Source organism: Furipterus horrens, unplaced genomic scaffold, assembly GCF_987537825.1.
Source record: "Furipterus horrens unplaced genomic scaffold, mFurHor1.1.pri manual_scaffold_2, whole genome shotgun sequence".
Lineage (NCBI taxonomy): Eukaryota > Metazoa > Chordata > Mammalia > Chiroptera > Furipteridae > Furipterus > Furipterus horrens.
Window position 1 is genome coordinate 139,898,946 of NW_028327172.1, and position 12,636 is coordinate 139,911,581.

Consider the following 12,636-nt stretch of genomic DNA (forward strand, 5'->3'; position numbering starts at 1 on the left):
ACAAATAAAGCTAACTCCTGGGCAGAACGGGAACCGCAGCTGAGCAGAGCGGCACATGCTTGCTGCATTCACGCCATCCACTTCCGATTGCTGCTTTCTTGAGACGCAGCCACCTGCATCGGACTAAATACAGCCCTGGAGAGAAACCGTCTGCACAGCGACACTCAGACCTTCCCTAGGAGACATGCGCCCTGGCGTGAGCGGCAGAGCCTCTGTGAAATGGACACACGCTCAGGTGAGGCGCTGCCCACACGTGACCCTGCACACTGCGAAATTCTTCCCGTCCACAATCGCGTGGCCATTCAAAGTCTTGCCAACACCTCGTACGTACAGATGTCAATTCTGGAAGAATACATGATGGAAGACAAAAATGGGAATGACTGAAGCCTGATTTTCTCATGACCACGTCTCTTGTTGACACCGGTGCACCCCTACACACGGTGAGTAAACGCGCACAGACAGTAAACAGAAAATACACCATCTCAGCCCACAGTCACGCGTGGGAGAAAGAAATCGAGAGGGCGGTGGTGTAAGGGGAACTGTTAATTAAGTCTCCTGCCAGCGGGGACAGTCCTCCCAAAGCCCAGAGCTCCCGCACCCAGAAGCCATGCCCACTTTCCCCGGGGAGGGGGGCGGCGCAGACCCACGCGTTGGGCGCACGGGGTGCTCCGCAGAGCCGAGAACCCACAATGAGGACGTGGCGACCAGCGGTTCCTGCGGCGGTGGCGGCGGCTTTGGTGACAGCGGCGTTGGTGACAGCGAAGCCGCCTAAGCACCCGCGGCCGCTGCCCCCTCCACCCTCTTCTCCCTGGTCCCCACTTACGTTCCGAGGGTCTCCTTGAACTCAAAAATTTTCTTGATGTCCTCCGCTTGCTTTTTCCAGGAGGAGCTGCCCTCGCAGTTCTCCCGGGCCATGGCAGACGAGGGGCGGCGTGAGCGGCGAGCGGCTAGGCGGCGCGGCCGGGCTTCTGGGGCCCGGGCGGGCGCGCTGAGGAGGGGGTGCCCGGCTGCGGAGGGCGCAGGGGTGTCCCGGAGCCTGGGGCAGGCGGCGCGGGGATGCTCGGCGCCGGAGCCGGAGGAGACTTGCTGTTGCAGCAGAGCTTCCTCTTCTGCAATTTCCTCTTTCACTCTCGCCGCCGCCGCCGCCGAGGTGCCTCCCTGGCTCGTATTTCTGCTCGCCTCTGACACAGACTTCCTGCCTCCGCCGCTGCTTGCCCGGCTTCTTTGCCGCGGGTTGCCAGCCTCACTTTCTGCTACTTTCTTGCGTCCCTTCTCCGCCTCCCCGCCGCCCGCCTGCTCACTCCTCCTCCTTCTCCTCCTGCGGGCTCCCCGCCTCTCCGCGCACCCAGGCCGCCCCCCCCGCGAAGCCTCCCCGCCTCCCGCGCTCTGCTGCCTTCGGGGATGTCCTGTGCCCCGAGCGCGGAGGCACTGCCCTCAGCCGCCCGGCCACGCTCCTGGCCACGGCAAGCACCCTGTAGCCTGAGAGAGGGCAGGGGCGGGGACCGAGCAGGTGCCGGGAGCTAGGGAGCGTGCGGGAGGAGCCTAGCTCCTGGGGTGCTTTATTAATTCTGCAAAGTCAATTCTTGGGGGCGCGAGGACTCTCCTCCCTGGCGGCGGCGGCGGACGGGGGCGCCTCTGAGTCGCGCTCCGCGGCAGTGGGACCGGGAGGGGGAGGGTCGCGAGGCCCCCGGGATGCTGGGCGCCCTCTGCGCGTCCTGAGCACTGGCGGGTGCAAGCGGGAGCCCCACAGCTCTCAGGAGTGTCTTGGGCCCAGGGGGCGGGGGCCGGTTGTTATGGCGACCGAGGCGGCAGCTGTGTGAGAGCGGAGGTGGGCGTTGACTCGGCTCCCCGGCGCCGGCCCCGGCAGGCGCTCCTGGAGCCTGTCAGTCCCTCCTGACTCCACTCGGCGAGCTAATTCGCATTGCACCAAAATCGGCGCTGGCGTCCTATCGTGGTCGGGGGAGGGGGCCCTCGTGGCGGCGAAAACGCTTGGGAGCCTCGGGACCTGGGACGCGCAGGACATCCCGGGCGCTGCCTGGTTTTCCCTTTGGGAGCAAACTCACGGGATTATTTGGCTGCTGGGCGGCGGGTGGGTTCGGCCTTGGGCCGGAGCTGGCTTCGTGCGCCTCTCTGGCTGCCCTGGCTCTCGTTCCTGCTTGGTGCCTCCTGGTTTCCCCGTCTCTCCTCTGCGGCCTCACAAACCCAGAGACTTAGTGGAGAGTGAACGTCTGCCCCACATCCTCCTTAGCCCCACCCGGCTTAGTAGGGTACCCAGGTGGCAGGACATGTAGCTGGAAACATCCTTGCTTATGGGCTGGGGAAACAAACCCTGAGTTCCTTCTGGCCTCCTTCTCAGAGGTGCCCTTTGCCCACCTCCCTCCTATGTCCACCTGTCAGGGGGCATCCACGTGCGGATCCCCTCCACCCCCAACACACACACACACACCACCACCGCCACCACCACGGCCGCCCCCGGCCCCAACCTGCAAGGACTGCCTCTAGTTCCAGGAAATTTTACTTTTCTCTTTAACAAGACTATCACTCCCTTAGGGGCCTTAGGCTGGGTTGGGTAAACAGCCCTGACTCTTGATTGGAGACACCTGTCCCATTTTCCCAGTACTGTTCCAATTTCGGTGTCATAGGGGAAAAAAATTATACTCCCTGAAAAGGAAAATTCATCCAGCACCTTCTGCCTGGTTCTGACAAGTTCTCCCGGAAGCAGTCCCGCACCTGTCCCCCGACCCCTTCCGTAACCCCAAGGAGGTCAGAAGGGAACCTGGCCGACCCATCCCGCCACACCACCGTGTTTGTCTTTCAGAGGCTGTTAGCTTAAGGCTCTTAAAGCTGAGGCAAGCAAATAGGGGATTACTTGGCAGTTAGAAACACGGACTGAATTGGCAAACCCAACTTCCAAGGCAGATACTGAGGAACCTCTCTCAAAGTTAGAACACATCACCCAAATCCAAGGCTAACAGCACCTCCCTGAATTAGAAATATATTTGAAGCACTATATCATCTTTTATTTGAGTTAAAGGTTAAGTGTGAAGAGTAGGAACAAGGCATAACTGAGGTCCCAGTTGGCATCCTTTGCCCACCATAAGCATCTTGTATTTTTTTTCTCCATCCCTTCTCCCCACTTCTTCTCTTCCTTCTTACTCAGTTTTTTCCTATTTCCTCCCTTGCTTCTTGCCTAAGGATCAGTGACTTTTATGACTTATAAATCAGCATTGTTTTTAACATGATGAACAGCTTATCCAGTCTACCATAATCTTTGAAAACTTAAGAAATCTTTGGTCCAAAAACATTGGTCAAAAAACATTTTGTTAGGTGGCTTCACATAGATACACCCTGCATGAAAAACTTGTTTAAATCTCAGCAAGAATTATTACCAGGAAAACGTTCTTTTATTAAAAGTTTCCCATCAAATAGATTGTTTGACAACACTTCGATGTTAGGGGCCTCTTCTCACAAACGCTGCAAAATTTTAAGCATCTTAAATTGTCTACTTAGTTCTTAGAAATAGTTAAGAGAGTTACTTGAGCATATTCCCTACATACTGGTCATTAACATAAGTCATCGACAGTGTACACTATAATAACACCTAGGAAAAGCATAGCTGAATAAGGAATCACACAGAACTGCCACCTTGGTAAAAAGCAGACTGTCAAAAATGAGAAGTTGAGAAGAGGAATACAACATGGCTGTTTCAGATTGTATTCAAAGAAGTAAAGACTAAAAGAACCTTCAGTCAAACTTGGGTCATAACGAGCCTGAGCATGATCCAAGAAAAATTCCAGCTAGCCTGGAAAATGTCTTAAGGCCCTCTTGTTAATGTGAACCTCTCACAAATATCTCTTCATGGAAGAACTCATCAGGTTCACATGATGAAAAACTGAGGTAGGACTAGAACAAAATCTTTACAAAACTCTTCCAATTAAAAAAAGGGGGAGGGGAGACACTTCTGGCCCATATGGACACTGTGTCTCCCTCCACAACTAAGAATGAATACAACTACCTCAAAACTAGAAACAACCAGAAGTTCTAGATAATCAAACTGCATGGAAGTCCAGCAAACAAAGATATAAAGAAAAAATACTCAACCAGATAGACAGGAGGGGTGGAGCCAGAGTGGAAAGGACGTGGTGTGGTGGTGGCAGCAGCAGCAGGCCATCGGAAAGCACAGTCACACATTTTAAAAAGTCAGGAGGGACACCTGGGGAGCATTCCCAGCTCCTGACTAGACCAAACAGCTCATGGTCCCGGCCTTGGGGGAAAATCAAGCCTCATTTCTTCTGACTGTGCAGACCAGTGGAGGTTGGGGTGGAAGCAGAAACTGCCAGTCTCTCAGCAGAGTCCGCTTGTTTAAAGAGGCCCCATGATCCTAGAACATCCACAGATCCACCCACTCTGGGAGGGATGGCCAAGGCAGCAGCTAGAGAGGCACCAGTCCCATAGGGAAGTGGGAGAAGTGCCTGGAAAAGGGGCGCATGCTGGGCAGGTGGCATTGTATCCTCTCAGACCCCTCCCCAACATACAGCGCCACAACGTAGTGAAATGGGTCACCCTGTACTGATGAAACCCTAAGGCTCCGCCCCTTACAACATAACAGGAGTGACAGATCTACCTGGGATGCAGAGGCAAATAAACACAGGAGCCTGTCAGAATGAGGAGACAGAGAAGTATGGCCCAAAAGGGGGAACAGATCAAGGTTCCAGTGGGAGAACTAAGCAACAAGGAGATAGCCAACCTAACAGATGAAGAATTCAAAACACTGGTGATAAAGATGCTCACAGGCTTGACAGATATGTGTGAGTATGGCAGACACATAAGGGAAGAAGTGAAAGCTATGCTAAGTGAAATGAAGGAAAATCCACACAAAAAAAATTTAGGGAAGGAAACTGGGGTTCAAATCAATGATTTGGAACATAAGGAAGAAAAAAACAGTCAACCAGTGCAGAATGAGGAAGCAAGAATTTAAAAAAATGAGGAAAACTTCCCAAATTTTGCGAAGGAGATGGACATACAAGTCCGGGAAGCACAGAGGGTTTCAGGCGAGCTGGACCCAGAGGAGACCACACCAGGACACCTCATGATTGAGATACCAAAGGTGAAAGACAAAGAGAAAGTCCTGAGGGCAGCAAGAGAGAGGCAGAGAGTTGCCTACAGGGGGGTGCCTATAGGACTATCAGCTGATTTCTCAGAGGGCACTTTGCAGGCAGGAAGGGACTGGTAAGCAGTATTCAATGTGATTAAAGGCAGCCTGCAACCAGGATTACTCTATCCAGCAAAGCTATCATTTGGAATGGAAGGGCAGATGAAGTGCTTCCCAGACAAGGTAAAGCTAAAGGAGTTCATCATCACCAAGTCATTATTATATGAAATGTCAAAGAGACTTACTTAAGAAAAAGAAGATCAAAACTATGAACACTAAAATGACAACAAACTCACAACTCTCAACAACTGAATCTAAAAATAAAAACAAAATCCAACTAAGCAAACCAGAATAGTAATAGAATCATGGGTATGGGGATCATTTGCAGGGTTATCAGCTGGGAGGGGGGAGGGGAGAAATGGGGATATTGTGCAGGGATTAAGAAGCATAATCGGTTGGTACAAAATAGACAGGGGGAAGTTAAGAATAATATAGGAGAGTTTCTGGTGGCAGGGTCTGGGGAAGGGGCGGCCGCCATGTCTGGCCCCGAAGGTGGCAAGAAGAAGCCCCTGAAGCAACCCAAGAAGCAGGCCAAGGAGATGGATGAGGATGAAAAGGCATTCAAGCAGAAGCAAAAAGAGGAGCAGAAGAAACTTGAGGAACTGAAAGCGAAGGCCGTGGGGAAGGGCCCCCTGGCCACAGGTGGAATTAAGAAATCTGGAAAAAAGTGAGCTGTTCCTTGTGCCTCGGGCAATGGTGATCCTGACTTCCATTCCTGGTTTAACATCTGGATTCCCTATCATAACGTCTCTTGCCACCTATAGCTAGAATGAACTGTTTTGGAGCCTGTTGTACATTTAAGAATAAACTTTTGCAAAAAATAATAATGATGATAGTCATGCAGTGGCTCATCTCTTTAGTTTTTCTCACTCTGCCATTTCAACCTTAACTGTGAGGTCAGAGTAAGCCTAGCCCAGAATCCTGTCAACATGTGTTCTTCAGTCTTTTTTCCATCCAGAACTCTGTACCACCTGGAATTAAACCAACTCGTTTGAAAAAAAAAAGAATAATATAGGAAAGGGTGAAGCCAAAGAAGTTGTATGTATGACCCATGGACATGAACTAAGTGGGGTGGGATTGCTGGAGGGAAAGGGGATATTGGGCAGAGGGGTGCAAAGGTGAAAAATAAATTGGAACTACTGTAACAACATAATCAATAAAATATACTTTTAGAAAAATGTGTGAAGAAGTAGGAAAAACAAATGGCAGTGAAGAATCAATGCAAAAAATTTTGGTAGAGAACAGGCAAAATTCATATGCAAATATATAATTTACAAAAAATATAATTTGTGTAAAACAAGAACTTAAAACAGATGCATTTGCTCTGGAAATATAGGGCAACACAACAGAAGAAATTAAAACGAGCTGGAGAAAAAAACAAGAACAAAACAACCATAGATATAAAGATTGCATTAGAAACAGCTGAAAACCTGGAAGATGTCTAAGGACCACTCCTTAAGAGATACAGAGGACAAAATCAAGGAAATAGTCAGCCCTTGTTTCCATGGGTTCCAGATCCTCAGATTCAACCAACTCATATCAAAAAAAAATTTTTTTAAGTTACCTTGTTGCTGACATGTACTATGTAGTTAGACCTATGATGGTTGCATCTGTATTGAAATATACAGAGTTTTTTTCTTGTCATTATTCCCTAAACAATACAGTATAACAACTATTTACATAGTATTTACATTGTATTAGGTATTATAACTAATCTAGAGATGATTTAGAGTATACAAGAAAATGTGTTTAGATTAGAGGCAAATACTGTACCATTTTATACTTGAGTATCTGCAGACTTTGGTATTTGTGGGGGGTCCCAGAACCAATCCCCATCCCCCACACATACCAAGGGACAACTGTAGTGGGAAAATAAAATGGAAACCAAGATTTGCTAGAAAATTATATGAAACACAAAACACAAAGGAAGTTCAATATATTCACAAATGGTATCCCTTCTGAAGAGACTTAAATAATGGAACAAAAAATATTGAAAGATGTTATTCAAGAAAGCTTTCCAGATATGAAGAAAAACTTTAAACTACAAACTGAAGGGTAACACTACATATCAGAAAATATATGGATAATCATTATCAAGACATATCCTGGTAAAACGACTTATCTTCTTAAAAACAATCCTTTGGTCCTGAACAGTGTGGCTCAGTTGGTTGGGTGTCATCCCACAAAGTGAAGGGTCACTATTTTGATTCCCAGTCAGAACACATGCCTGGCTTGTCGGTGTTTCTCTCTCACGTTGATGTTTCTCTCCCTGTTTTTATCCCTCCCTTCCCCTCTCTCTAAAGTAAGTAAACAAAATTTTTAAAAGAAAGAAAGAATCCTTTGGTTTTCTCAGAAAAACAAATGTCAATTCACATGTATTGGGGCAAAAAATGGATCAGCCTGTTACATACTTCTATAGCCACGATGAGAGAAAATGTTTATAAAGTCCCTAAGGAAATCAAATTGTCATTTAAAATTTTTATAATAATAACTAACACTTACTAGGTCTTGGTCTAAGTGCTTTACCATATTTATTTATTAATCCTCACATCAATTCTAAGAAGTAATATCATTATTCCCATTTTATAGAGGAGGAGACCAAGATTTAGAAAGCTTAAGTTATACACTCCTGGTCATACAGCATGAGTGATTAAAACCATACAGCCTGGCTCCAGAGCCCTGCTCTTAACTGCTGCAGTACAATCCTCTGTCAGTGTTACTCAAAGAAAGTCATCAGAAAAATGCTGAGAAGCTGTTACTAGAAAGAGGAACAATAGATTTTGAGCAGGTGAATAAAGAAAAAGAACTGACCTCTGTTCAAAACCAAAACAGGAGAATCAAATGACTGCTAAATCCACAAATGCATCTTGGGTTGGGGTTGGGGGAGGGTTAATTTTATTTATTTCAAACCTCAAGTGAACATACCCCATTGGATATTTACCTAGTGGACATTAGCTTTTACTTTCCACCTGAGACCTGAAATATGTGTGGGGTCTTTCCTGATATTCTCCAATTGACGTTGAAACACAATTTTGTCAGTTCATTTTAGAATTAGGAGTCTATTCATAACTCAAAGAAGTACATTTGACAATGTACACAGGTGCATTTATAAAACTAAGGATACTAAAGACATAAAAGTAAATATGCTGCCTTTTATTTGAGGAACTAGGGCTAAATAAAAATGGGATCACCCTTTTTTTTTTTTTTAACCCAGGATAGGATCTACAACAGACATTAAAATAGAATCTCCCCAACTAATATTTTAACTTAACGGTACATTTCAAACAACTGAGGGCGATACATCTCATGATGTACATAAATAGAGTCACAAAAATTGAGGGCACTGAGTCAATGAATATGCAGTTTCACATAAGTAGAGCCAAGCCTAAGCAACTAACCACAATAGCCTAAAAAAATTGCCCATCAAGAGTTATTTTCTCCAAATCCCCATATCTTAAAAAAAATCTTTTCCTGTAAAGATAGGTAATCACCAAAAGATAGCCTGATTGTAAGATGTTCTTTCTTCATTTTTAGCTAAGTAAACCACAAATATTTTTGAGATATAACAGTTACTTAAATAATGTTGAAGCAAGGAGAGAAATCAATTTTAAGAAATATCTTCCAATATTTGTCAACTTACTAGTTTTGATATATGTGGGGCCATTGGGACGATGAATTGTTAATACTAGTGGGCTGACCTGAATTATGTTCACCAACCATCCTGAGTGCCTTAGTTTCCCTTTTGAGCTTCTACTTTGAAATGGACACCTTGGATAGGAAAGTGAACAGTGCCTGCTCTCAAGATGTTCAAAGTCTAAGAGACGAAAACAGACCGTACACAGATAGCGAGAATAAAATGTGATGATGAAGGCTATAGTGGAGTTTTGCACAAAGGATGATGCGGAAGCACAAATTAGAGGGGGTCCAATTTCCTGGAGGTGTCAGACGAGGCTTCACAGGAAAGAGGACTTTTGAACTCGGTCTGGAAGGGCCTGTAAGAATTTGCCAAGCAAAGAGGGAGGGCACAGATTTCAAGAAGAAGGAAAAGCATGGGTGAAGGTACAAAAATATTAAAGAAAGGTGAATCCGTATGGTGAAGAGTCCCCAGATCTCAGTGACTTATAATAACAAAGGTTTACTTCTCGCGTCCGCCTGCTGGCCCAGCGGCCGCCATCTTGAATTTGTCTGGTCACTTCCAGGAGGGCGCTGCAGCAGGGCTTGCGTGGGCAGTTAACTGTTCTTCCCCAGAAGAAACACACATTACTTCTACTCACTAGTGAGTGGCCAGAGCTAGTGACAGCCTGACCCAACCACAAGGGGGCCAGGAAATGCAACCATATGTGCCTAGAAGGGGGAAAGCCAAATCTATTTGGCAAAGAGCACTAATGACCACCGCAAAGATACCACAGAAGGCGATGTATCCAGAGTGGTGGTGTGCATGTGGGTTAGAGCGCAGTGAACAAAGGGGAACAAGGACAAGCTGGGGGAAGCTTAAGGGATCTGCTTTTGAAAGACCTTGACCTTCCTTCCTTTGAGCCCAAGAATAAAAATTGTTAAGTGCTTCAACAAGTGTGAGAATCAGGGTTTAAACATTGGAACACCCCTTCCACCCCAGAATGTCCAAAATGGCTGTCACCCACAGAAATTGTATGGGCTCCTGGTTGCTTCTCTAATGCTGGCGGAGCACAGCCTTCACCGCAATAGAACCCTGTGCACCTGCGAAGGAATTCAGACAAGGAGCTCCAGAGAAACTTGCAGTATTGCTCCCGAACTTTCTACTTTTGAGTTAGAAATAAATTTCAATATATAGTCATTAAGGAGTCTTGAAGTAGGGGGTGAAGTCCTAAGGATGTGCCAAAGATGGACTAATTAGCCAGCATTCTGAAATGCACTCAGCTCTTGGGGCATCACTGCAGGCGTCAGTCTCAGAGACAGTCGGGGACAGTTCCCTGAATATTAACTCCAGTCCAATAGAGCTGTGGCCCTGGAATCATGCTATTGGTGAGCGGTGGGTACACCATGCAAAAGTGACTTTCCAAACAGCCTGGCACAGGAAACAAGCCAACAAGTAATTGGGTTTGTCAGTGCGTCTGGTGAGGGCTGTTTGCATGTTCAGGCCTTTGCCTTAAGGCTACAGTGAAAGTGAGTGCAATAGAGGGTTTTTTTAAAACACAAATTGGGTGAAAGGCATTTCTCTGTGTTCCAGTATTGGTGCTGGAACCAGAGCAAGGTGCTGTTCAAAATAAAAGAACCCAGATCTCATCCAATCTCATATGCTCCCTGACTTCAGGCATTTTCCAGTCCTTTCTTCAAATGAGGATAATATGTGGGGATGGATGGTATAATATGTGCAAAGCACTGTGGACTTCTCAGAAGAAATGCAGTCAGTAACCATCACATATTAATAATATGCCTCTTTTTCTTTTAACATCTGTCACATCTGGCTCTTTTGTTGTTATTGTTGGTTTGTTTTTTGGCCTGGATTAGAAAATGAAGGATTTCCAAAGGAAAAGAAAAACAAAACAAAACATCTTACTCAAAACATACCCACCCACAAGACTTCCTCTAGATTATTGCATTTTATATTAGATGTAAATAATCTTGGACTGTTACAAGATTCTTGTTTCAGGCAAGGATTTCCTAGCTGAAGGAAGCCTATCAATGAGCCAGATCCTGCTAATTTATGACCCCCAAACCCCAGGCAGAGTGTCTGGGCACTGTGAGCATTAACTCTTCCAAACCAACACTAAAAATCTGTAACCAGAAACACATAATTTTTATATTTGTCATAAACCCACAAGTGGAGACCAATATTTTTATAAAAGCAAATGGCTCATAGCTTAATTTTTTAAAAAGAATATGCTCCTTCAAGTTGACAGCATGCCCCTGTGAACCACTGTGATTCTTCTGTTTCTCCAAGTGTTTCTAAAAACAGAGGAAAGGTGCGGGCAAAATATCCACTCACAAGGTACCAGGCAAAACATTCAGTTAAGTTCTTCTCAGCATTTCTGGCCCAACTGCTCTTTCTAGGGTTCACATATTGAGGCATCTGTGGACTTTGTTCCCCACATGAACAGAATTCTGTGGAGTAATTGGAATACTGATGACACATATAACAAAATATAAGTGCTCCACCTGCTGCAAACACTGGCCTTAAGCCGATCATTAGGAAAGATGTTTACCAGCCTCAAGAAGAGCTTTACTCCTAATTAAACGTACACAGGAACTAGGCAAAGGGCCAACCAAGGAACTGGGGTCAGGGTGGCTCTGGAACTCCTCGCTCCCCCAGTCATGCTCCTCCCTGGAGAGTCTCAGCTTCCAAATCTCTGGCGGCTCCCCAGTCTGTTCAAGGTTAACAATGCTCTTTCCCGCTGAACCAGCCAGAAACCACACTGGAAGTGGGTCTATTTTTACCCCAGGCTCTGACATTTATTATTACTGAAAAACTAAGAGACAGCTTTTGGCTGAATACCCCATGGAATATTCAAGATCTCCATGTAGGATTTGGTTCTGTCTGCTGCATTTACCTTTTCTGGAGTGACCTTCTCCCCTTTCCTGCCAATGTTCCTCATTAGCAAGGGTATTTGTATCCAAAATGAGAGGCTCTGTCTTTCTAGGTGAAGTGTCTAAGGGATCCTGTGATGACATCATAATGCAGCCCTTGTGACATCATAACTTCTTTTATGGAAACAAATCATTGATATCTCAGATGACATGGAATATTTAGTTAACCATGAGGGTTGAGAGAGTTTAATATCTCTTGCTAATTTCTTCTTCAGCACACAGACTTAATAGCAAAACTTTGCTTTCCTAAGAGTTTTCTCTCTTGATTCGGGTATATTTCAATTCTGAAGGGTATCTTCTGCCTGGTCTGCAAGATGGAACTTCTATCACCTGCTGATTTGATGCCTTCTAGAACCACAGGACGTTGGTGTGGGTTGTATTTGTAACTCCCCTTATCTCCTATGTTAATTCAAACTACTCACGCACGTCCTCTGTTCAGTTCATGGAACTGGGCATATATCTCTCTTCTCATCTTTCTTTTTAGTCAAGCAAATTTGATTGGAGCCTCTCAGAATGACTTTAGAAATTGGTTATCATGCACTAAACACCATGCTCAGCCTCGATCTCACCCCTTCCCTGTTTCCAAATTTAATTTCATTCTCCTTCCTCTTCCCAGTTGATTTTTCCCAAGCACCAAATTACTACTGCCTGCTCTTCTCAAACTTGACAAACACTTCTTTCTGGATGACTTCTGACAAACAAGGAAACTGAGACATCAGAACTTGCCCAAGGGCACAAGTTTACACAGAGGAGAATGGAACCCATGGTACAGTTCTAGCCAAAAACAAAACCCCATGGGCTATACCGCTTCCAGGGAAATAATTCACAGAAAGGAGGACATTAGGTGAAAGCCAAGGGTA

General features: G+C 45.9%; 1 protein-coding gene, 1 long non-coding RNA gene and 1 pseudogene across 3 annotated transcripts in view; 2 read left to right on the forward strand and 1 right to left on the reverse strand.

Moving 5' to 3' along the window:
- CAMK1D (calcium/calmodulin dependent protein kinase ID) overlaps positions 1-1,281 on the reverse strand; it is a 405,862-nt gene extending 404,581 nt beyond the window's left edge. For both annotated transcript variants that reach the window (XM_090266536.1, XM_090266535.1), the window contains exon 1: positions 824-1,281. In XM_090266536.1, the coding sequence (XP_090122662.1) occupies positions 824-915 (92 nt within the window). In that variant the 5' untranslated portion in view covers positions 916-1,281. The remainder of the gene's footprint in view (positions 1-823) is intronic.
- LOC150019605 (uncharacterized) overlaps positions 190-12,636 on the forward strand; it is a 66,135-nt gene continuing 53,688 nt past the window's right edge. Inside the window, exon 1 of the long non-coding RNA XR_016509072.1 lies at positions 190-440. This is a non-coding gene — a long non-coding RNA (uncharacterized LOC150019605). The remainder of the gene's footprint in view (positions 441-12,636) is intronic.
- LOC150019606 (translation machinery-associated protein 7 pseudogene) lies at positions 5,657-5,969 on the forward strand (annotated as a pseudogene).